General features: G+C 35.7%; 1 protein-coding gene across 4 annotated transcripts; it reads right to left on the bottom strand.

The window, feature by feature from the left end:
* Positions 1 to 4,671: 4,671 nt before the first annotated feature.
* Positions 4,672 to 25,068, bottom strand: LOC132154855 (rab effector MyRIP-like). Of its 4 annotated transcripts, none has more exons than XM_059563567.1 (17): positions 24,733 to 25,068; positions 23,478 to 23,637; positions 16,728 to 16,949; positions 13,430 to 13,566; positions 11,545 to 11,625; positions 11,298 to 11,395; positions 11,148 to 11,228; positions 10,602 to 10,694; positions 10,319 to 10,487; positions 9,544 to 10,106; positions 7,860 to 9,323; positions 7,636 to 7,695; positions 6,566 to 6,751; positions 6,305 to 6,466; positions 5,319 to 5,417; positions 5,182 to 5,242; positions 4,672 to 4,938 (listed from the first exon to the last, which is right to left on the bottom strand). In XM_059563567.1, the coding sequence occupies exons 2-17, from the start codon at positions 23,585 to 23,587 to the stop codon at positions 4,925 to 4,927; spliced, it is 3,600 nt and encodes a 1,199-aa protein (XP_059419550.1). In that variant the 5' UTR covers positions 23,588 to 23,637; positions 24,733 to 25,068; the 3' UTR covers positions 4,672 to 4,924. The 4 variants fall into 4 exon arrangements, with proteins under 4 accessions (XP_059419550.1, XP_059419551.1, XP_059419552.1 ...); XM_059563568.1 differs by having other exon boundaries at positions 6,326 to 6,466; XM_059563569.1 differs by lacking the exon at positions 7,636 to 7,695 and having other exon boundaries at positions 24,733 to 25,067.
* Positions 25,069 to 25,375: the final 307 nt, after the last annotated feature.

Here is a 25,375-nt window from a genome sequence, read left to right as displayed (position 1 = left end):
TCTTCCCACAAACAGAGGTACAGTTATAACATTTTCCTGTAGATCTAACTAGTTCCAGCCCTGCTTCAGCACACCTTCTTGTAATTATCAAGTGCTCCTGAAGATCTTAATTAGCTGGTTAAGGCGTGTTTGATCAGGGTTGGAGCTAAACTTTGCAGGAAGGTAGATCTCCAGGAACAGGGTTAAACTTTCACTTAAAACTGTATTATTTTTTATTATTCAGTGGCTTTTAATGCTGCTTTTGCCTCTGATTTTATTGTTAAATGTTGATTGTGTATTATTTTTATTTTATAGTATGGCTTTTATAAAACACACAAAAGAAATTGTCTTTTACAATAAATGAAATAAAATGTTCCATACCTGGTTATTCATAGTTCTGTTCATATGGACCACCTATATATTTTTAGCAGTACAAAAATATATAAATATAAGCTTTTATTGAAGAATATTCTAACAGTAATATCAGATTACTCTGGAGATACTGATACAGTATAGAAGCAACGTTGGCAGAATTCAAATGAGAAGGACATGGTGGACGAGATCAGTCAGAACTAGGATCTAGAGTGCTATGAAGAGCACAGCAGACTGGATTCAGAGCGCTTTCCAGAAGGTGTGACAAATCAGAGTCATGACAATTTATCTATTAAGGTGAACATCCATGAATGTATTGTCTATATATACTGTACATTGTCATGTTTATATTTCAAATAATGTGTATTTTTCATTAGCGAGATATGGATCATATCTACAACACATTCAAATTCTATGGGCCCACGGATAGTGCAGACAAATATTTGTGCGTAAATATTGAATGAATGGGCTTTGGAAGAGTTCATGGAATTCTTTCCAACACACATTGCCAGACTTTGGTACAATCATACAATCACCTACAAAGTGTGTACAAATTTTTACTTATTTTGTGCACATAATTTAGTGGAGTTTTCTTTATCTTATAGAGAGTGAATCTGACCATCAATTTCCCTTTCTACGGACATTCATTAAGGAAATTACATATAGCTACAGGAGGCGAGTAACATCATGTATATTTTAACTTTTATCATTATTTGAAATAGAAATCTTTGCTGAATAGAAGTGTTTATTTGATATATATTCAATTTATATTCAGGTTTCATCTACACAGGAGACGTTATCCACAAAATGCTGACTGCTACTCAGTATATCACTCCTCTCATGGCTAATTTTGACCTCAGCATCTCACAGAATTCCACAGTCATTTACTGTGATAATGGTAAAATGAAATTTGTTATGTTATGTTTGAATGGCTGTATTATTAATCTACTTCCTGTTAGGCACTGCTCTTGTTGTTCAATGGGACCGTGTGTATCTCCAGGATGCATCTCATCTTGGCAGTTTACCTTCCAGTCAGCTTTATACAAGGATGGCAGAATCACCTTTGCATTTAACAATTTTTTTTTAGATACTTATTGGTTTTACAGCTGCCATCACCATATTGAAAGTTCTGACTGTAGACTCTTACCTGCTTTTAGGTTCCCATTGACAATAGCAAAATCAACTCAGTGAAACATCCCGTGAAAGTCGGGCTCTTTGATGCATTTGTGCTTCTTCATAAGATTGAACAGCTTCCCAGTAAGTAACTCTTATTGAATGGGAAAACAATACAAATAATAATAAGTTTATCATCGGGTAGAGCTCTCAAACGTCACTGCTGTTGAGATGCTTCCTCTACCAAGTGAGTCCAAACTGCTGACAGAATTGGATTCAGATCAGATGGAATAGGTTTCATTTATGGAAAATAGCGCTGCATAGATAAGACGATGCAGTGTGTTTCAAATTCAAGTCTACTGATAAAGCAGGACTCAACAGTTGCAAATATTGTTTCTCCTGCAGATGTTCCAGTGGTTTTGACCAGTATCGTCAGGACTGGATTGACAGTGGGTGCTTATTTGAGGTGAATAGATACAGCATATCCTCCACTTTCATCTTGAGTTGTTTCTCCATTCCACAGTCTCCCATTTTTACTAACTTATTCTAGTAGTATTTTAAGATAAAGAACCAGAGCTGCGACAGAAAGCAGCTTGTCATTAGAAGCAGCACTCCAGCAGTGCAGACAGGAGTGACGGCAGTGTGTAGCACTACAACATCACCTACATCAGCCTCCTCAGTCACCACCAAACTCACCAGCACACCTTTATTCATAAGAAATCTTTCTACCAGCATCCTCACTGACGGTGTTTATCAGTCTTATAACCATATGTCCTGCAGCTCATTGAGAGGATTTTTATTTTTCATTATGTCTTGCTTCAAATTGAAGTCTCCATTTGAGATCAATTAAAGGAGCCCTACAAACCAAGATAAAATCGACACCTGCACAGCTTTTTTTTCTTAGGCCATAACCTTTTTCAACATGACACTTAATCCATAATCCAAGATTGACCTTTCATCTGAAGAACACACTTCTAGGTTTTGTATCTGTTGCACTGTTTAACATTGAAAACGTTTGGTTTCTGTGCTGCATGTTACTTTGAATTAAAAGTTCTGTCAAATTCAGTCATCATTTACTGCTCTACCTTCATGCCGTTCCAAATTTGACTTTCTTTCATCTGTGGAACATATAATAAGATGACTTGAAGAGTGTTGGTAACCAAACTGTTTTGGTGTCCAATGATATTTAATATATACAAAAAAAAAAAACTTTCTCAAAATATCTTTTATGATTCCTTTCTAAAATATCTGACCTTATAAAATACTTTGAATGTTCCACGGAAGAAAGAATGAATACTGGTTTGGAGCGAAAATATGACAAAAGTTTGGGTGATCTCATTATGTTTTTATTTCAAATAAATGCTGTTCTTTTGAACTTTTTATTTCAAATGTTTCAACACAACTGTTTTCAACACTGATAAGACAACATGTTTCTTGAGTACCAACTCAGTATTTTAGTATGATTTCTTTTGTAGGTGCTCTGAAAATGTTTTTCTTGATCTCTAGAGATGACCAACACACTGGCCATCCATGAAATTCCATTGGGGCTCAGGACTCCCGTCTTATGCAGAGGTAGAGGCCATAGGACAGGATAAAGAAGGATTCATTGTGATGGAACCTAGAGACAGTTTTCTTGTGCCAGACAGGAGAGAGAGCTTATTTTTGACGGACCACAGGGAAGGATTTACTAGCCTGAATTCAGTGGTTTATGAATTAGTTCCTCGGTTTTTGAGAGGAAGTTGCACTGGATGCTGGGATGAATGTGCTATTTGTTTGACCTTGAGTACTACAAATGTGAGTGATCTATTGCACCATCACACCAAAGTGAATCTAGACAATGTGGACACATAAATGTTTTTTCCAACCCAGCCATGCCAGTGGAATTGCAGCGCTCAGGGAAAACCTTCACATCTAAGCTTTTATTTCATTTCTCTCTAAAGCCCCCTTTAAACCAGGGTCTGATAATGTTCCTGGGAGCCCCCTTGTTGGTGTCCCTCTTCTAACCAAATGGGTCATTAAAGCCTGTGTGTTGCAGACGCCTCACAGAACTTCCTGTGTAAAACAGGGAAGCCTAAAGGATATATTTTTGCAATAAAATGAATGCCTTTATTCACTTACGTAAGTGATCGCAACACATGCAAATTCATGTGGATAATGTTAAAGTACAGAAATAGAAGATTCTTAAAAACTTTGATGACAGTTCTTTAAAATGTTCTTGATTAAAATATTTTGCAGCTAATCAGAGAAACACTGAGATATGGTACAATGAGTTGATCTAACACCCACCACACACATACTGTATACATATATATATATATATATATATATATATATAGTAGCACTACTTGAACAAACATTCAAAGAAAGTAAGGTCATAAATTGCTAAATTGCAATAGTAACTGTACACGTCTCAGTTTATGTCCTAATAATATCTGTGCTTTGTAATTGTAATATCTAGTTTGATTTGTATATTTGAAATACTCTCAAACAGAAAAATAGATCTCAACAAACTGAAATGTTATATTGATGATTTCAATAAATGAATACCATAAATAGTTTAGGTTATGTAATCAGAACAACTCAATTCAACAAAAAACAATAACAACAAAACTCTGTGGACAAAAATGTACTATAATTGAAATATAATCAAACAAAGAAATCCATTCATTTATATAGATAATTTACACTTTACAATAAATCAAATGTCTATTCAATAGTTTGTAAGTTTCTCTATAATCAAATCTAACACAATGTATATTATCAGTGTGTTTAAAGTTCTGCATGATTGTGACACATGGCTAGAATAATCTACACTAAATCTGACATAAAACATAATTTAGAAAGATTAATCCTCAAAATATTTGGTCATTCAAATGATTATATATATATATATATATATATATATATATATATATATATATATATAAAGGGATAGTTCACTCATCTGTGGAACATAAAATATAGATTTTGGGAATGCCTTTTTTTCAAATAATTGAAGTCAATGGTGATAAAAACAGTTTTTCAACATTCTTTAAAATATCGGCATGAGGGTAAGCAAATGATGGCAGCATTTTCATGTTTGGGTGAATTATCCAAGTACTTCTTATACAATTTTTTTATTTTATTTTTTTTTTATTGAAGACGTAATTGAATGATTAGCTTGATTCACAGTAATGGTAAAATATGCCAAAACAAAGCTCCACATCATTGTAAAATATTACATTATTTTAGTTTATTATTTATTTTACATTATTATTTTTATGAGGGGAGGGAGTTAATAAAGCAATCTTATCCAAGAGTTATTTGTTTGTGTAAAATGGCATCAGTCTATTTGAATCTGGAGGCCATAAAATATTATCTATGAGCCATGAGCTTCAAGGCACATGTGATCAGTGGCTTTTTTAAGTTTGTAGTTATGTAACTTTGTGGTGATTCTTGCTGATGTTTCCCACTTTCCTCATTATGCTTCTTTATCTGAAATTTAGAGATAAAACGGGAGATTCAAATAATTTTCAGTGACAGATTTGAACTATTTTATATGGTAGACGTTTGAGTAATGCAACAGAAAAAAAAATAAAGCACATTTAAAGATGAAGGGTATAATTTCTGCAGGATTTTAAAAATAAAACAATTAGACATTTCACCTGTAATTACACAGGCAACATCTTTCACAAAAATATATTTCAGTTGTCAGTATTGATTATGAGTAGATATTACCTTGTTTTGGAGGCGCTGGCAGTCGCCTCCGCAGTTTCCGAGATGAGCTAATGGTTTGTGTCTGAAACAAAAGTATTACGACATATGAGAATGTAAGAAAATGTGTATGAATATTATTTTAAATATGAAGACAGCACCTTGGTTTTTGTAGTCTTGACCTTGGTAAATTGGGTCTGTGGAGTTACATTTAGACCTGCATTTTTCAGAGCAGCAATTCTTGAGGAAATGTCTGAAACCTGGAAAAAAAATAGCACTGATCAAAGCAAGTAGATATGAAAATGACTGTTTTATTGTGATCAGTAAGACTTTGCGAAAAAAGACTGTTATGTGAAATGTTATTGGCAGTTTTGGGACAGTTAGTGCATTTGCATAGTTCTATACAGTATGTACAGTATAATATACAGTATATATTATAGTATAACTTAATAACAGTTGTATATGGTATGTCCTGTATAGAGGAAATTTTATATTTCAATGTTATTTCAATATTTATTTTTATATTTCAGTGTTTATCAATACTTTTTAATCAGTTTTATCCTTATATTTTGATTTTCCTTTTAATTTTAGTTCAAGTTTAGTTATTTTGTAATGTGCTTCTAATTGTTCCCTTTTTATTTTTATTAAGCTTTAATTAATTTCTATTTCAGCTTTAGTTAGTAATTCTAATATTCTAATTCTAATTTTCTAATATTTCTAATTTAAGTTTTTCATCTATTATTTACATTTCATTTCATTTTAGTTTTAGTAATTTTGTTAAGTGCTTTTGTCCTTTTTATTAGATTTGTTTTTTATTTAGCTTTATTGTTGAGTTTTAGTCATTCCATTGCTTAATTCTTTATTTCAATTAGTTTCCAAGGCAACATTTCTAATTTCTGTTTTTCATCTAATATTTATATTTACATTTTATTTTAGCTTTATTTCAATTAATGAAAACAATGTAAATAGTTTAAGTAAACAATAACATTTTCATATATTGCTCATTAATTCAAGTGTAACTGCTTCTTCAGAGCTATGAGATGCTGCTGCTGAGATTCAGAAAGCGAGAGAGAGATAGAGAGAGAGAGAGAGAGAGAGAGAGAGAGAGAAAGAGAGAGAAAGAGCACAGCGTCCAGGTCGAACACACCTGGAGCTCAGACTGCTGCACCTGAGCTGCTGCAGAAGCCACCTGGTCCTCCAGATGTGACAGATCTCTTTCAGTGGTGGATCCACTGATGCTGCGTGCACACTCCTCCAGATCCCCCAGTTCAGCCTCAAGCCCGTACACTGTACCTGCCGCCACATATACCTGCCACATATACACAGCGAAATGAATGAGAACAAATTGAGAAGTAGCTTATAAATGCCCAGTGGAATGAGAAATGTTAATGTCAGAAAGAATCCGTACATTCTCCTCAAGTCCGCTGAGCTGCTCATCCAGTCTTCTGGCCTCGGCAGGGGGAATTACTGAGACATCACTGTGGTCTGACTGGCACTGTCCATCTCCCACAGATCCGTGAATCAGATCCTCTGTAGCGTTCAGTACTTTTAGCACTTCTGTGGTGATGCTGCGCAGTGATGTGGCCGAGTACTTCTATTTACGATAAAAACACAAAGGAAGGTACTGTAACTTTACACATGAACTTTCACATTAATGGGGTCAGTATCACCTGCATTAGCAAAATTATTATAACTGATTTAATGAATACAATTTGCATTAAAATACTTTTTGGATGGGCCAACTGCATGCCATATTCTTTATGTAAACAATATGTCTAGGCCAGGCTGAGAAACTGAATCATTATTTATGGAAACCCATTCCCAACTACATAAGAAAGAAAATAATGCTTTGTTAAATCTTAATTATGACAAAAAAAAGTCACAATTAGAAGATAAAAAGTCATAATCATGAAATTTAAAGAATCAAAATGATTATATTCCATCTCATTTTTGACAGATTAGGTTATGATTTCAACTTTTATCTCATAATTATGACATACAAAGAATGAAATGTAAAAATTGTGACATACTAAGTCATAATGTTTTACATTTTATGGAAAATATATATATATATATATATATTATGAAACAGAAATGGGCTTCCATACTTATTTACATTGTGCCTATATTTTGTAGGTCATAACGAGAGGATTTGTAAGTGTGCAGACGTCAGTCAGCTTGCATAGAAAACAAATCTGCCATTTAGAGTGCCACTGAGTGGATTAAAGCACCTCTGACTGGTCATTGTGTGTGCTCGATCTGCTCAACCAACATATCTGTATTTGGGTTAATGCTGTGCAGAAAAAAAGAAAAAATAACCTTTGACCTGAATTGAACAATAATCCACATATTTTATGTGGCAGCCATTATCATAATCATGATTATTTATTGATTAATTGCGCTCTAATTGAATGTAAAATATAATAAATAATGAGCTTCAATAAGAGCAAACTGTCTATATTAGCATACAATCATCACCTGTTGCAGTATATTGGAGATTAAATGTAGGTTTTTCTCTATGTCCAGCATGTGTGCATCCTAGCAAAGATCAAATAGAGCCAGAAGACAAAGACAGAGATAAGAAATAAAGAAGAGCTTCAGAGAAACAGGTTAAGCAGGTTAAATAAAAGCATGTTAGTTGCAAGCAACTAAGGTTATTGCAGCCTGTAGTGTTTAGTATATATACTGTTGTTAGTAGTTACCTTGTAGATCTCCTCTGGTGACAGATACTGCTCCTGACCATATGGGGCGCTGTGCTGAGTTGTGGGGTTCCTCTGTTTCTCCCTTTTTTCAATCATATCACCTCGACTGTTGCTGTACTTCTTTTGAATTTTCTCTTTTGATGATTTGCTGCATTGTTTGTCTGTTGTCTTCTCTGTATCTTTAGTGTTGCTCTTTAGTGCCACAACTTCATTGATCTTGCCCGCTACCTTCATTTCTTTTTCCTGCACCTCCTTCGATTTTCCACCAACAAAGCATCCCTCGGATATTGTCTTGTCATCCATTACCTGTACACTTACATTCTTGTCTTCTTCCATCATCTTATATTTCTCTCCCTCACTTCTCTCTCTGTCTAAAAATACCCCCTCACAAGTATAAGCTTCTATGCGTTCTTCCATATCATCTAAAGCCTTCACTGCAGTATTAATTATCCTATCAAATTCCATCTTTCCATCTTCACTTATCAATCTACTCAAAGCCAGTTCGCTGGATAAGACCTCTCCCAGCTCCTCAATTTGATCAACCGTCTCTGTATTCTCAGCTCTGCTCTGCTGACCTTCAACTGCATTTCCACAATCTTTTATTTCAGCTTTTTCAGTCTGAACCTCTTGCTCGTTCTTTGTCTCTTCAACTCTCTCTCTAGCTATCTCATTTTGTGTATCTGTCTCAGCAAGTGTCTGTTTTCGGCTCACAGAGCTAATTTCTTCTGACATTTGTGTCTCACCCGTGTTCTTTTGCTCACTAATGTCCTGCTTTGCCACAGTGTCCTTTTGCCTTTTCTCTGATCTACTGTCTTCTGATTTCTCTGCATGGTTTTGGGTTTTCTCATTATATTCTATAATGCTGGTTCCATCTGTCCTGTCATGTACCACCAGCAGCTCAGTTCTTTTTGACTGATTTATACCCTTGGTTTCAGTTTGATACTCAGACCTGTCCAGTTCATCTTCAGTTGAGGAAAGCAGTGTCTCGCTGGCCTGACTGGTCAACTCTCTCAATATGGAAGTCAGGTCATCTTTCAATATCTCAGTTGATCTCACTTGATTTGTGGATTCATTTTCATCTGACTTTTCTTTTGAATCAGACTCAAACTTCAATGAAGCATCTCCCATGACTTTATCTCCCACTTTTGCGTTTGTCTTATTTTCTTCATTCCCCAGTTGATACTCAAACCTGTCCAGTTCATCCTCAGTGGAGGAAAGTTGTGTTTCTCTGACTTGACTGGTCAGCTCTTTCAATTTGGAAGTCAACTCCTGATCAAAAGATCCAAGTACACCAAGGGCCCCATGATTGTAATTGCTGGGAGAATTGAGACCAATTCCAAATGGATCAGGGGTCACGGCTCCAGAGCTCAAGATGTCAGGGGTCGCAGTGTCTGAAGTGTCTGAAGTGCCTTGTTTCACATGACGCCTCTTCATCAGATCATCTAAGACGTGGCTATTGGAATCCTGCCAAAATATAATTAGAGTCATGAAATGTAAAAAAAAATAAAATAAAATAAAAAATAAAATACAAAATATATATAATTACAAATTAAATAAAATATACTGATACGATAAAATAATTCTTTTTTTTTTTTTTTTTGTAGGTTCAGAACTTAATAAAAGTGTAATAACGGGTATAAACTGAACCTAATACAAGAAACATTTTCAGATATTATTTTGTTACCGACTGTCCTTTCCACTCTGCCTCCTCTCTTTTATTTTTCCTCCTTCGCCGTGACCTTTTGACACTGTTGTCCTCTAGGCCATCCTCGCTGCTTTCAGCACCTCCTGGATTGAAACTGATATCCATGATATTCGCACAGCGGGCGGATGAGGGTCGTCTGTGTTCTAGTGGCACTTTTCTCTTCAAGAAGGGCAGCAGAGTTTTCGGGGACTGGGGTAGCGTCCCTTCCTGTCCTGAGGAGTTCTCAGCATCAGCATTCAAGGTGTGTGCAGTGAGGTGTTGTGCTTGTGCATTTAAAGGCAAGGTTGCTTGATGGCTGTAGGACTCTTGGTAACCCAACTGCTTATTGGCAGACATTTTACGCCGAAACTCTTCCAGGGCAACGCCCCAGACCCCATTAGCTTCAGGCTCTGTTTCTGAGCCCATCTCATCGTAAGCTGACACCACATCAGACTCCCTTTCCAAGACGCTGTAGACCAGACTTTTCCGCTTAGTTAAAAGGCCTGGTCGAGAGAGCAGGTTGCTCTGATAAGCAATCCAGTTACCATCAGGACTCTGTAACACTAAAGACACATACACAGCATTTACACACACACACACACACACACACACACACACACACACACACACACACACACACACATATATATATATATTCATTTATATATATATATATAAATGAAGGTAGCTAACAGTTTCAACTGTTAAAATAATTTAAAATCAAAGTTAATTAACTGTGATTCAGAATCAAATGGATTTAAGTCAAGGATCTAACTGGAATTGTCCAATCGGTCGACACTCCTCCAGCTAGGCATGGCCTGGACAGGCATCGTTTCTTCCATTGTTTCCAGAGTATGACTTATAGAGGATGAAGGTCTTGACCCAGTGTTAGCATGCTGGTCTGTTTTCTCATCAGTCATGAGACAGAAAGCTGAGCGAGACTTCTGAGGTAAGAGGAAATGTTTCATTCAGCAAACATTAAAGCAACAGAACAATCCAAAAAACATTGCAAAACTGCAGGCGATTCAGTCTTTAAAAGAAATAAAAAGCCACTGTACCCAGAGAGGAGCATCAAAGGCACTCTGGGTTTGATCAGGAGAGATTCGATCACTGTTCTCATCAGTCCGTTGATCCTTTTTCCGGCGGACAATCTGATGTTTAAATATTCCAATATAATACATTTATGCAAACATTGTCAAAATGTATAAATAATAATATGATAATATTATTTTAAAATTAATATAATAATTGAAAATTATTTATAGCAAAAAATTATTTTACATTTTATAATATATCAACACATATATTGCTATTCAAAATATGTTAAATAATACAATTCTTCATTGTCTTTTTGATGTAAACCAAGACTGTAAATATATACAGATACCCAGATTTGTATACATTCAGATGTCACATGACCCTTCAGAAATCATTCTAATACGCTGATTTGGTGTTCAAGAAACATTTCTTTTTATACTTATTTTTGTGGAAATCTTAACGGGACTCTTTGATTAATAGAAATTAAAGCATTTATTTGAAATAAAAACCTATGCATTGTAAAACTCTACATTCATGAAAGGTCACTGCTGTCACTTGTTACTCACTTTTTGTACTATAGTTGTGGTCAATTCCTCTATCAGCTCTCTTCTGTTCTCTCGCAAATAATGAGCTTCTTTCTCCTTCTCCTACAAAAGCAAATGTCAAATAGCTGCCCTGAAGGAATAATCTTGTACTTATTAATGGAAAAGTCTTACTTGACTGCCAGTCTGGCTCTCAGCCTTAGCAATAGCCTCATCTATGGCCTCTTCTGCCACCCGCTGTGCCACATTAATAGTCTCAGCCATGCTGTGCTCTGGAGAGAGACATAATAAATCAAAGAAAAATAGCTGAAAATTGGCATATCATTGTCAAGTGTTTTAAAATGTCCACTGTATGAAACCAATAAAATCAAAACTACTGATATTCAGTAACAAAACCATAAATAATTATTTGATCACAAACCTTCACTTTGCCTGTAAAACGTGGAGTCGCTCTCATACATACTACTCTCATTGCAGACACTCTCCTCATAAGTGCTCCCCTCTGTTGGTGCAAAAGAAATTTACAGCTGATTTAGTCAGAAACTTTACAATGCATTATAATCTATCCATTTTCAGTTGCAGAGGATGCATAACTTCAGTAAGTGTGTTTATGTTGCATGCCATGAAGAAATACTTAATGCCTCGATATCTGGAAGCATCAACTTTTTATAAAAAATAAGTTTAATATTGAATTTTTCCTATTGGTCTTGTATCCATTATTCAAATAATATTCTTAAGAGTGATAAGGTAGGACAAGAGTGGAATAGACAGCTTGGATCAATATTAAATTAGAAAAAACAAGTAAAACCATGTGCATCAACATTTCTGTTGTTGTTGTTAGTGTTATTGACCAACTGTTACTGTGATAAATTGAGAGATTCAACAGCCCTTTCGGTTCTGACACATGATTTTATTTTGGTGTCAACAGTTTTCTCTCTCTATCGGATGACAAGTCATTTGATTGGTAAATATTGACATATCAGTATGGCCTCAAGCTCTACATATAGCCATTTAAAGTGCTCCCCTCAAGCCAGTGAAGGTCAATCTGCCTCTGAAGTCACTCTATTAAAACACCTGCCCTTTACATTCAAGCCAGTGCTTGCGCCCACACTTTGTTGAAGAAAGCAAATCGAAGTAATGTTATGAATCTAGATTTTTCTATGAGATAATCCGAAGACTGATGTTGCAGCTTAAAAATCTATCCTATAATGCTATAAGCTTATTGCTCCATTTCTTAGTTTGACGTTAAACTCAAACAGATTATCTCCAAGCTTTTCTCTGCATTAAATTTCCAAAAGCCTGACCACAGTGCGGTGAGTTTTGTGGCCAAAGCTCTTTATATTTCATTGTCACTGTATTGGTTTTACTCTCCTCCACAGAGAGCTATTGTTTCTCAGAGGTTACAGGCGTCTGCCGAGGTGACAAACATCCACAGTCATGGTCATCAATAGTTAATGTGGCATTGGCCTTGCTCTAAACTGCTTTCCTCTTCAGGGAGAAGACAGTCTCTGCTCACAGACCACAGCAAAACTGAAATGGAGGCTGGACATAGATCATAACTCATTACAAGCTAAGGAGCTTCAAGCTGGCGTGGAGGAAAAAAATTATAATTTAGATTTTTTTTTAAACTTCCAAACAAGGGTGCACAGTAAAAATATTGTGAATTAACCTTCTGGCTGTACCTTCACAGTAATGTTTTTTACTGTAAAAATGCACTGTATACTTTGACTTTCCAGTGCACAGGGAGCAGGACATTTCTGTATTGTATCTTTCTGTACACCAGTAAACTGTAATATTCAGTCATTTTTTTATTCAGTCATTTTATTTAAGTGAATAAATTATTTACCTGTTATTGTAATAAGTCGTTAGTGTGCTAGAATTATGTGTATATGCTTGATTTTGTTTCTTTAAATATAGAAATATAAGAGGGGCAGAATCTTTCAGGTCATAACCATAATCACATTGACCCTTCCTCCATAAACATGAATAATTCTCAGAAATCCTGCTGCTGTTAAATTGGATACAGAGGAGGCAAGTCAGACCAGATGAACCCTGTCTGCTCTTTCCTTAACCCTCATGAATTAGTGCTAAATACATGCGTGCACATGCTACCATAAGCTGTGAAAAAGACGGGGCTAGGGCTTGAAGAACAATCTAAAACTGACATATGCACTCAATGCAGATGTCATTTGAAATGGAGCAACATCTACAAACCAGCTCTTTTACCTCCAAAGCATATACCAAAATACATGAAAAATTGTGTGAATTTTCAAGAAAGGTCATATAATAGTCCAGATGGCGAGTACCTGTAAGCTCTGTTAGCGATCCATGCTCAGCCGCATGCCTCTTGTAGAGGTTCTTTAATACTTTGGCACTGCCAAACCTTTTAAAACGCCTTCTCACATTATTGTAGAACCATTCCAGTGACTGGGTCTTCAGTAGCCTGGAAATGCAAGAACAAGGCCACATTATAATGCTTATTTAAGAGCATTCCTGAGTTTCTGTTTACGTTACTCTGATTAAAACCTTTGACAACATAAGTACAGAACATATGTTTATGAAGACCATGACATTTGTCCTATAATCATAGACACAAGGTTCTATAATCAAGCACACACACAAAGTAGATAGAGCATTTAGAGCATGTGTTTTTTCAGAGGAACTGCCTGCTGAGAACATATAAGATTGCATATAAAGGGCAAATAATATTTATACATAATAATATTTATAGGACAAAGTAACCTTCCATGCACAGTGTGTGAAGCGTAAAGCTCTCGGGTTTCATAAAAAATGATATCACAGCACATTCATATCACATCTGTATAAACAGCATAAGGCAGTCACCCAAAATTTCACTCTGACTTCACTGGTTAGCAAAATCAAACGAGTTAAGCCTAAAATGAAGGCGGGGTTAAGTAATTTATATGTTTGCAGACATTTGTAAATTAGTGTGCATGTATGAAGTGCAAAATTGTCTTCTGTCTTGGTTCAGTAATATTCTGACCTACAGCACTCTGTGACATTTACAAAGGCCTTTGAGAGCAATAAATATCATGTCGTGCTCTATACTTGTATTATACGTAATTATTTTGATGACTGCAGAAGCCTTCACAGTGCTATCTGAACTCTCAACAGGAGGGTTATTGCACTCTCGTTCATTAAACCATGTGTGTAAACAAACCCGCAGCCATATAGACACTGATGCTCAAATGACTACTGAGTGCTACAAAAAGGTGATAGAAAAGAGAGTTCTCTGCGCTTCTGTAATCCACAGACAAACTGGTGCAACCAGGGCAGGACAAAACAATTCAAACAAAAGGAATCGCCGGTGCAGCACAGATGTCTACTGATTAAATTATTTATTAAAGGTGCATAACAAAAAATAAATGACTAACGTTTCGATGTGGTTACATCTTCATCAGAGTCCTTGGAGAGAATGAGCAATGAAGCCATTAATAAGGATCATCAACAGGTGTGATTAAGGGGGCGTTGGCCACCCAAAACAAATACATCCCTCTGAACCAAGGTGTCACACTCATAAAACAATCATAAAAGGGCAAGTGCCCACATTATTACAAAGATCACAATACAATGGGAGTAAAAATATATTAATCTTAAACACTGTATTTTAATATGCTTAGGTGTTTAAAGGAAGCATGTTAAACTCAATTCATCATTTAGACCTAGAGGTTCTCGAGTGTTAAGTGTATGTATCCAAAACGCTTCCCTGCATAGAAGTTTATTAATAATGTCACCACCTCTGGGTGAAGGTAAGATTTTCTCAATTCCCCAAAACTTCAAAGAAGCAGGGGAACCATGATTGGCCTGCTTATAGTGCCTCGCCATGGCATATGTTAAGTTCTGAGTACGAATTGCTGTTTTGTGTTCAGCTATCCTCAGTTTAAGTTGACGTTTTGTTTGACCTATGTACACCAGTCCACAGGGACACTTCAAAAGGTATACTACATGAGTACTGTTACAGTTAATAAATGAAGAAATAGAATATTTCTTACCAGTACGGGGATGTGAAAAATCTTTCGCATTGGTCGAGTTGGAGCATTGCGCACAATTGCCACATTTATAGAAACCCAGAGGTGGACTAGGAAGCCAAGTAGTAGAAGGTGGGATACTCATATCTGAATGAACCAATCGGTCACGAATGTTACGGGCACGTCTAAAAATGAACCTGGGCGGCTCAGCGCAGATGTCTTTGAGTGTCGGGTCACTATTAAGAACGTGCCAATGTTTGCGAATGATGTTCTTTATTCTTCCTGCTGCTGGAGTGTAGCTAGTTGAAAAAAATACTTTAGATGTCGTATGAGGCTTAGGTTTTTTCTTTAATAATGAGGCACGGTCTGTGTTAAAAGCCCTATCCCAAGCTTTAGTAACCTTCCATGCACAGTGTGTGAAGCGTAAAGCTCTCGGGTTTCATAAAAAATGATATCACAGCACATTCATATCACATCTGTATAAACAGCATAAGGCAGTCACCCAAAATTTCACTCTGACTTCACTGGTTAGCAAAATCAAACGAGTTAAGCCTAAAATGAAGGCGGGGTTAAGTAATTTATATGTTTGCAGACATTTGTAAATTAGTGTGCATGTATGAAGTGCAAAATTGTCTTCTGTCTTGGTTCAGTAATATTCTGACCTACAGCACTCTGTGACATTTACAAAGGCCTTTGAGAGCAATAAATATCATGTCGTGCTCTATACTTGTATTATACGTAATTATTTTGATGACTGCAGAAGCCTTCACAGTGCTATCTGAACTCTCAACAGGAGGGTTATTGCACTCTCGTTCATTAAACCATGTGTGTAAACAAACCCGCAGCCATATAGACACTGATGCTCAAATGACTACTGAGTGCTACAAAAAGGTGCTTTAAAATAGAGAGACACAACTCATGAACATAAACACGAGCACATTTTCACAGTAAAACAAACAGTCCATTTACAGATCCAGTTCTGAACCCCTCAGGGTGTCTTTTACTCTTTTTTTTTTACTGTATAAAAAGATACTTACACTTATTTTTACCAATTCATATATGTTTGTTTTTTTATTTACTTATTATTATAAACTTTATTTATTTCTGTCTATATTCTGTCTGATAAAATTCTGACTGATTATTCTATAGTATCCTGTCAAAATAAAATAAAAATATACCGCTAAAAACTGAAATAAAGTGAATTTAGGCATCACAACATTATAATGTACACAATGAAAAAATGATATTCATTCTTAGATTTGCAAAAGTTAACTGTTACTAAATTATTAGTATTTTTAAGATTCACTTCAAGTGAGACATGGAATTAGACATGTTAATCTAAATGTAAAAAAAAAAAATACTGTATGAGAAATTAGCATGTAAAATGAATTATCCAATACTTGACTGATACGGTCAATTAAAAATATTCTGATATCAACTAACTAACTGATAAAGCACCAATTTATCATGCACCCCTAGCTTTTAAACCCTGAAAACTACTAGAGGCATCATGAGGCTTTAACCTGCATGTGTGTCCCACTAAAGCCCCCTGACGGAGCTCACGCTCACTCGGTCTCCGAATCACAACAGCTCTTGTTAGCATGGCAATACTGACCTGGTCTTCTGGCAGGCGGAGCACAGCCAACCTTTGTCCTTCTTACTATATGTGCAGCAGCCCTTGCAGATGTTGTAGCAACAGTCCAGGCAGCAACGTTTTGGGTTGAGCAGAAATGTGAAGGGAGAACAGCAGCGGATGCAGCAGCGCTCATTAAACCTGTGCTGCCGCGACAGCAGAACAGACCGACTGCCCTCCTCAACCAGTGTCTTCTTCATCTCTCTGGAGTGAGAGAGAGAGAGAGAGAGAGAGAGAGAGAAAGAAGAAGAAGAAGAAAATGGAAAAACAGCTGTGATATAAAGAATCCGACTAAAATTATCTAAAATGATTAAGCTGATGCATATTTGTCTGAGTATTAGGATGATGCATTAAAAATATACATAATGTATCTCTTTGGAAGGCAGGCTGTAGTGCCCTATAAGTGGATCATGTTCACATGACATCTGCGTGTTGACAGATGTGCTGCATTTGCCCTTCAACGTCTTAAATCTGTCTGCAATTCCAGCCGTACTGCAGCCTCCAGAGAGGAGAGAGCAATTCAGAGCAAAATTGCTCTGACAGCAGAGGGACAAGAGACCTAACACTATTTAATAGAGGTTTGCAACCAGCATACATTTTGTTTGGACTAGGTCCATTAGATTTATGCTGCTTAATTAAACTGATGTGCCTTTAGGATATGAATTTAAAGTTAAGTTTATGATTAACAAGTCAGAATTGTAGGGTTTATTGTGTACAGCAGTAAGAAGGCAATTTAATAAATGAAAGTAAATAAGAAATATCTTAATCAAGCTTGCACTGATACATCAGTAGGTGGCAATAAGAGACTACATGTCTTTATGAGTAAATCACTGAATCAGTCACTCAACCGAATTGTTACATTCAAAATGCTGCTTTATTCTACAACAAAACAAGTGAGTGGCTGCATCCAAAACACTCATTCAAAAGAAGTGCCTATCCAGAGAGTAATTACCTAGTGACCATTAAAAAAGAATGTTCTATATAGTAAGAATGCATTCTGGATGTACTACATTCATCATGTCTACCAGCGTCAGTTGAGTTGTTGCTTCACTAACTGCTGTTCACAAATCCTCTCCCGTGGCCTTGTGGGATAGAAAAGTGTCAAATGAATGCATACTTAGCAGGTCATCCCTACTCACAATACTGTGAATTCAGACATACTGTCCTGTTCATGTATTGTTTTGCATCTACTGTATGGCTGGGAGATTTTGGATGCGTTTATGAATAAATCATTGAATAACTGAATCATCTGAATCGATTCGTTCAAAAACATTGGTTCATTCAGAGTTGCTCAAAGATGAACAAAGGTTCATTCTGCTTTGACTTTGGTTGGAAATATTTTCTTTGTCAGAATTATGTAAATTAAATAAATGGCTATATTTTAATATTATAATATATAAGTTAATAATAACTTCTTGTTTATTAAAGTGTTGCATAAAGGCAATATCACACTTGCAATTGTGCTTCTGTACGGTGCCCGTAAGCTGACTTGGTCGGTTCACTTCGTTTCGTCATGGCCACGTTATAAACTTGGCCACGAGATCATTTTGTCGAAGTAACGACATCCTTATGTCGTGGCCACGACTTCTTATGTTGAGGGAATGACCTGTTTTTCTCGTGGCCACGGGTTTAATGCATAAACAAACCTATGTGACCATAAATAAATGTTACATAAAGTGCATAAAGTGCAATATAAAATATAAAAACATTTTATCCATTCTACAGTCTTGTAAGTCCATTAACTGATCATATTTTTCCCGTAATATTTGCACATTATTATTATTATTATTATTATTAGTCTATTATTATTAGTTAGATTTTTTTACTCGTTTATATTATTTTTTTGCTCCATTTCGGTGTGATGATAAATAAGCATGTTGTGTTTTCATTTACAAATTAAACTACGTGAAGTAGGCTATTAGTTACAAAAGTATTCCGAATGTTAAGTAAAGAGATCGAAATGAAGGGATAAAATAAATATAAATGAATATAAAAACATAACCAATAATAACAGGATAATAATAATAATAATATACAAATATTACGGGGAAAAGACTATCAGTTAATGGATTTACAAGACTGTAGGATGGATAAAAATGTTTTTAATATTTTATATTATGCACTTTATGTAACATTTATTTATGATAAACTTCATTTGAATGCTGACGATCAAATGTAATACAGCCCGGTAGCCAAAGCCTATGGTTAATATAATAATTTAATAATATAATAATCTCTTAATCCAAAATAAAATATGAATGAATCCATCATAATCCTGGGTTTCTAAGGTTACGCAGGATTATTTACATTGAACACGTGGCCACAAGAAAAATGTTGTCATTCCATAAACTTAAGAAGTCGTGGCCACGAGAAATGGATGTCGTTCCATCAACATAACATCTCGAGGCTGCGACATAAGGATGTTGTTACCTCGATAAAATGATCTCGTGGCCACGACATAATAACACATTCCCACGAGTTATTACGTCGTGGTCACGATATATATACAAAACTAAGTGAACCCACCTAGTCATCTAAGGGGCACCGTACGTCTGGTCTTAATATCATCATGGTTGTGATTTTTTTATAGAAATGTAAATAATTTAAAATTATATGACATGACACAAATTGTTCTAAAAGCAAATCTATGACTCATAGAGATAAATATCTGCTTTAGGTATGGCGTTTACTTTGTCTGTCCACACAACAGCAACAGGAAATCATTACGAATGATTAGAGCCCCAGCTTGAATGGATCGACTCCAGTGAATACTGAGAGAGGGGAACTGAGGATAATCTCAGCAGATTTAAAACAGACAGACAGGAAAGAATAAAAAATGGAAAAGAAAGAAAACAAAGTCTTTAATGACATAATGCACACGCAAGGGTGGATAATACATTACAGTGATGTTGATGTTGTAACTGTGGACTTGGCAAACATAATTTTAAAACACTGCATTTTTGTGTCCGTGTGTGCACATTGAAATAGTTTGCTGACAAATTTGTGCCAAAACCTCCCTTTGAGGACATTTTGTGCATGCATTTGCTTGAACTCAGTGAAAAACAACTCTTGCACTAAATCCAAGTTGCATGAAGTTTCTAGATTAATCTCTAAATGTGATATTAAGACCATACAAATAGAGATTACAAACAGCTTTCCACCAGTTTGTCTAGACTGAATCAGTGTAAGATGCATTTAAAGTAACAGCAAAAAAATAAGATAATAGCTGAAGATTCTTACAGACCTGAGCAGGATCAATTTCATGTCCCTACAATAACCCACGGTGATGATACCCCATCAGGGGTCTCTCCAATGAACTTATAATTGGATACTCAGCAGGTCATTTCCACAGAGTTCTCAGAAATATGGTCTGTTGTTTACAAAGCAAGCTGTTAGCAGAGAACAGCAGAAGTGTCCTGTGCCAGTAGGTGCAGATCCAAGGGAAGGTCTAAGTGACTCATGCCAGATAGCCAGACTGGGCACAGGTGTGATGGACAGGGGGTCAACCAAAGCCAATATTTTTTTACTAAGTCATCTGACAGACCAGTATCTATCTTGAATGACAGGTTATATACATTAGATACAATCTGCAACTATAATACACAATTAAGAATATACTCTTCTTTTCCCTTGCCACTGTATGTATCTATGATACATTTTATAGTATCCTTTGTAGTTTATAATGTATAATATAACTGACACTTTTATTGTTCAATATTTGATGTATATCAGCTGATATTAGATATTTTGTTAGATAGTGGATTTTTATCCCATCCAATTTTTTACATTATATTAAGTGAGTATTAGATGATGGCAGAGGCAAAGTTACTAAAATAAATAATATTAATAATTTAACAATGCTTACATTTTAACAGTTATATAATTTTTTATACTGTACATTAAAATAAAGTGATGCCCTAAATGTATGTATGCATTTAAAATGACTGGTTTAAGTTTCGAATGTTTTGTTATGAATGCATTTAGACAAATTCTAGGCACTTACCAACATGAAAATAATTACCCCCCCCCCCTCCATTCAAATTCAAATTAATAAACATTCACAAAATAAAATGCATTTTATAATATAACATACATTTTATGTATTTGTAATTGAGTCTAAATTAAATCTCATTAAAAAAAAGTTGCATGAGGATTGAGAGCTTCTCTGCACACAAAACAAGGGAGATCAAACTCAAACCTAATCTACTGTTGTGTTATATAGCGCAAAGACTCCAGCATTGTAGCAATTACATGACCTATTCCAGGAAAATCTTGTTTACATAGATCAGCAGTGTTATTGCAACACAATAACACATAGCAGACAGTAAAACAAGATGTGGTATGCTGGGAAAAGCTGACTTTAGAGCAATGCAAGAAAACGTACTACATCAGAGCTTGTCAATCTGTAATGTTGTTAGTTGCTAGTCTTTCTATGGAGATTCAGCATAGACAGAACTGAGACAAAACTAGTTCTCTATTTTAAATTAATTATCATGAAGAATCAGGTTTGGATACGGAAAAACAGCTTTAAAACAAGCTTCACAAATATTCACATAGCTGTATTATAAATAACAGTGTAATTGGATCAGCATGTAATTAAAGAAACTATCCTGTCATAATTGTTTGTATGGGCCACTTTGACTTTGATTTAATGAAATGGAAAATCAAGGATGAGTGCATGGATATATGGTGGACTCTACGGTGTATTTTCAGATTTTTTTCCAAAGGCTGACTATGATACACACCTTTAGTACTACTACATTCTTGGCTCATTTGTTTCCATCCTTGTGTGATTGTCTTAGCCTTTATCATGCAAAATAAAATTGAACAGTTGTTCTTATCAAGGGTTTTGTTAAATATTTCTGGAACAGATATCTGATGCCTTGACATATTTAATCGGTTCTCTTTTTGTTAATACTTTGCCAAAACAAATACTTTCCCTGTATTCCTTTTTTCTCTCTCTCTCTTCCATTCTCTTCCAGTGAACTCACTCAGTCCTGTTTAAAATTCACAGATGCTCCCCAGGTGTCAGAGAGGCTATTGAAAAGCTAGATCATGCACGAGACCATGCAGGCAGGACACACTTGGGAAAAAAAAAAAAATGCTGTCTGCATAAAATGAGATGGTTTAAGGTTTTGCAGTGATTTGAAAAAGAATTGTGGGGTTTAAAAAAATAGCACTAATATTCAAATAGAAATTCTGTTTAACTCATTTGAACAACAAAAGTATTGAACAAAAATACCTGACGATCGATATAGGGTTGTATGGTACAAAACTAACGTGGTATACAGGCTAACCAATCCCAATGCTCTTACAAGACAAATAAAAACCTGTTTCTTGGTTGGAGGAAAATCAAAGGCAAACTGTACTCAACATTACATCCCAACAGATCAACATGTTATTAACATCCATCTTAAGCGATTCAATTACAGTAAAAGTGGACAGCTAAGACAGATCTTCCCTCTGGCCATTAACACACATCTCAAACACGTCGCCTGTAAGCATCCGTGATTGGATTTTGAAGGGAAGGGTCTCTTTTTGTGACTACATAAAAATATGATGTCAGTGTATTTCTACATTTCTGAGCTGATCTGATGCCGAAAAGCATGAAACAGCAACACTGAGGCATTGTTTTTGTTTTTTCCCAAATTAATTTTTGTGCCATTATTCCTGCTTCCTTTTCCAGCAAACAAGCATTTTCAACAGCAGAGTGAGAGATTAGAGAAGTCAGAGTGCTTGTCTGTCGGTCAGATAAAATCCTGGTGCCAAACAAAGTCATTAACTAAAGTGTTTTTCTCACCCCAAAGTACCATGATGATTAATGTGCTTCATTGTGCCAATGTTGCACTTTTTTTTTTAAAGAAAGACAAAACAATGAGGGAAAGAAGGAAAGATAGAAGGTCAAACAGACTAAATATGGGTTATGTTCTGTCCTTTGGGGACCAATGTATTTATACAAAGTACTACATAAAAAAACCTTAAAAGGCAGGTCAGGTAAGACCATTAGTTAAGCATTCTGCCTGTTTCACACAATTACTTCCTGTGAAGTGCTACAAATAAAAACACCAAAGAGATTTTTTTATATGTAAAAAGAAAGGGCCTTTTTAATTCGCAAATACCTGTTAAGATAGAAATATTGGTCTCATATAACCAATAAGATACAACATGAGTCTGTCTCTCCTGAATAATAATGCCTCTATGTATCTTTAGTTCAGAATCAGATTTCTTCAAAGCTCAGGGAAGTGAGTCATGGATAAGGAGGGAAGGGAGAGCCCTTCCTGTCATTTTGTTTTAAAGAATGACAAAGAATGATGGGAACTTCCTCATGCTCTCTAGCAATGACTGGAACACCATTTGGGTGACATCACAAGGAAGACCATGCTAAAATGGCTTATTTACAAACTTTTCATGGGAAAATGTGGTGATATTTAGCATTATAATTTTAAAATGTCCTATACTACAGTTCAAGTTTGGTTTGGTACAACTTTTCATGCTTCTGATAAAGTCTCTTAGGCTCATCCAAGCTGCATTTATCTGATAATAAAAGAACGAAAAAATGAATGACTAACAATGTAAATATTTTTACTGTCACTTTTAATTCATTTAATGTATCCTTGCTGAATAAAAGCAAAATCTTACTGACCCCAAGCTTCAAAACAGCAGTGTATTTTGAGCAGGAGGAGTGATAATACTGTGATGCTACAAAGACACAGAAGGGTGCATGAGACTCACTTGAGCCGCATCTCCTCAGTCTTGCGCAGCTCCATGTCCCTTTGCACCACCTGCATCACATGCTCAGCCTCCACATCCGTCAGACCAGAGAGATCCAGTTTACGCCCCATCCTTCACCTCTGCAGAGCTAATAAGATACCTGCCCTGTCCCAGCTGTTAGCTAAGGACAGTAAAAGAAGCAGAGTCATTTAATATATCAAAAGCTATGCATAAGCTGCGCCGCTGGCTTCATAATGTGTTTCATGCTGCAGACAAAAGTTACAGTTGTACTTTATGAGGTTCTTTTTTTATTTCATACTCTAACCAGGATATTTTAATGCTTTGGCAAACTCAGTTTTCAACTGTATAGCCTGATGGAAGCTGGGAGGTAAATCTAATGACAAAACAATCTTGTTATTATAACATGATTTCATTATGAAATCAGCATAATACAGTGTATTGCAAAAGTCCAAAGTAAATCATCTTGCATAAGGCTGTTAAATCTGCATCTAGCTGAAAAAAGGCCTTGAGATTCAAGACCACAACAATGTCATTTTTACCCACTGCTCTAGATGTTTGATCATTCTGACATGACTTACTGTACATATACATGAAAGAATACATGAAACTGTCTGAGGCACAACATGCCTTGGGTTGTGACCTTGCCTTAAACACTATTAAATCTTTTTTTGTCTGAAAGATAAGTCCCCTAATGTTGTCACTGTCACTAAAAAAATATATATCAAAAATCAAATTCACTAGCTGAAATAAAGTTTAAATAGAATAATATATTGGATGAAAAACTATCTTTCTCAGCAACCTCAAAACCATCTGCTGAGCAAACAGTGAAAGCAAACGCAGAGCTTTTGCCCATGAGATATAACTACAATTCATCTGTCAGAAGGTGGCAACGCATTAAAGGGACAGTTTTACTTTTCGTCATTTCTCTCCACAGCCTCAAGTTCACCATTCACTTTCGATGCATCTCTTCCCATACCATGAAAGTGAATGGTGACTGAACCTGTCACATCTCCAAAAGAAAGAAAGAAAAACTACAGTATGTTCACACACAGGTTATTCATACTGAGTTTGGATAACAAACCTCTTTCATCTCAAAGCTCAAAGCCATAATATTTTCTGTTCTGTTTAATAATGCAGTCACGTTTATAAAAAATAAATAAATAACAAGACTGCAATAATTAGCAAATAAGCCATAGGCCTACTAGAGACATAAAATTGAAAGGTTGAGAAGAACTAGTTTAGATGCGGCACTTACCTTCGCGTCTTCACCTCAGTCGCTTACGTCAGCTCTTTTCGAGCAGCGACTGCCAAGCTGTCAAGATTTACAGAAAAACTCATTGTGAATATCCGCGGACCGCTTCAAATCAACAATGACTTTCCGTGTCTTTCGGGAATGTTCGAAGTTAACCTTCTGACAAGTTTTACAAAACAATCAAGAATCTCTGAAGAGAAACCCTGGGAACGGAGCGCGTGTGTAGCAGGCGCGTGAACCTGTTGTGGTCTCATACCATTTACGACCACGAGACCAGAAATCTGCCCACCTCCGGGACACGGAGCGCTGCAGTGCTGCAACAGACTGGTGACTAGCTGCTAATCTACTTCTGGACGTGCTGAGCAATGATACCACACTGAGAAAGAAGCGGGGAATGTAAGATTTAAACGTTGCTGTTGATTAAGCAACAGTTGCTTGTTAACTATCAAAAAATAATAATAATAATAAATAATAATAATAAATAAAAAAAATTAATAATAAAACAAAAACGGGAAAACCGTCACATTTATTAAAAGACACACATTTGGATTCATTTAAACCTTCTCTTAAAACCTTAAAGTTTTAATATATAGAATAATGATGACATAAAAGAAGTTGGCCTTTTTAATTACTTTTTGATTGATAT

This window comes from Carassius carassius, chromosome 12 (genome assembly GCF_963082965.1).
Source record: "Carassius carassius chromosome 12, fCarCar2.1, whole genome shotgun sequence".
Lineage (NCBI taxonomy): Eukaryota > Metazoa > Chordata > Actinopteri > Cypriniformes > Cyprinidae > Carassius > Carassius carassius.
Note: the sequence above shows the minus strand (reverse complement) of the source record. Positions and strands in the feature narration are given on the sequence as shown.

What these genes read in the sequence shown, in the direction of transcription:
- LOC132154855 (XM_059563567.1), bottom strand. Translation starts at nt 23,587, where the DNA reads ATGGGGCGTAAACTGGATCTCTCTGGTCTGACGGATGTGGAGGCTGAG. An exon ending in TCCGCCTGCCAGAAGACCAG is followed by an intron (nt 13,567 to 16,727) that starts GTCAGTATTGCC and finishes TTGCATTTCCAG; the next exon opens with GCTACTGAAGACCCAGTCAC. An exon ending in AGAGCCAGACTGGCAGTCAA is followed by an intron (nt 11,229 to 11,297) that starts GTAAGACTTTTC and finishes TTGCTTTTGTAG; the next exon opens with GAGAAGGAGAAAGAAGCTCA.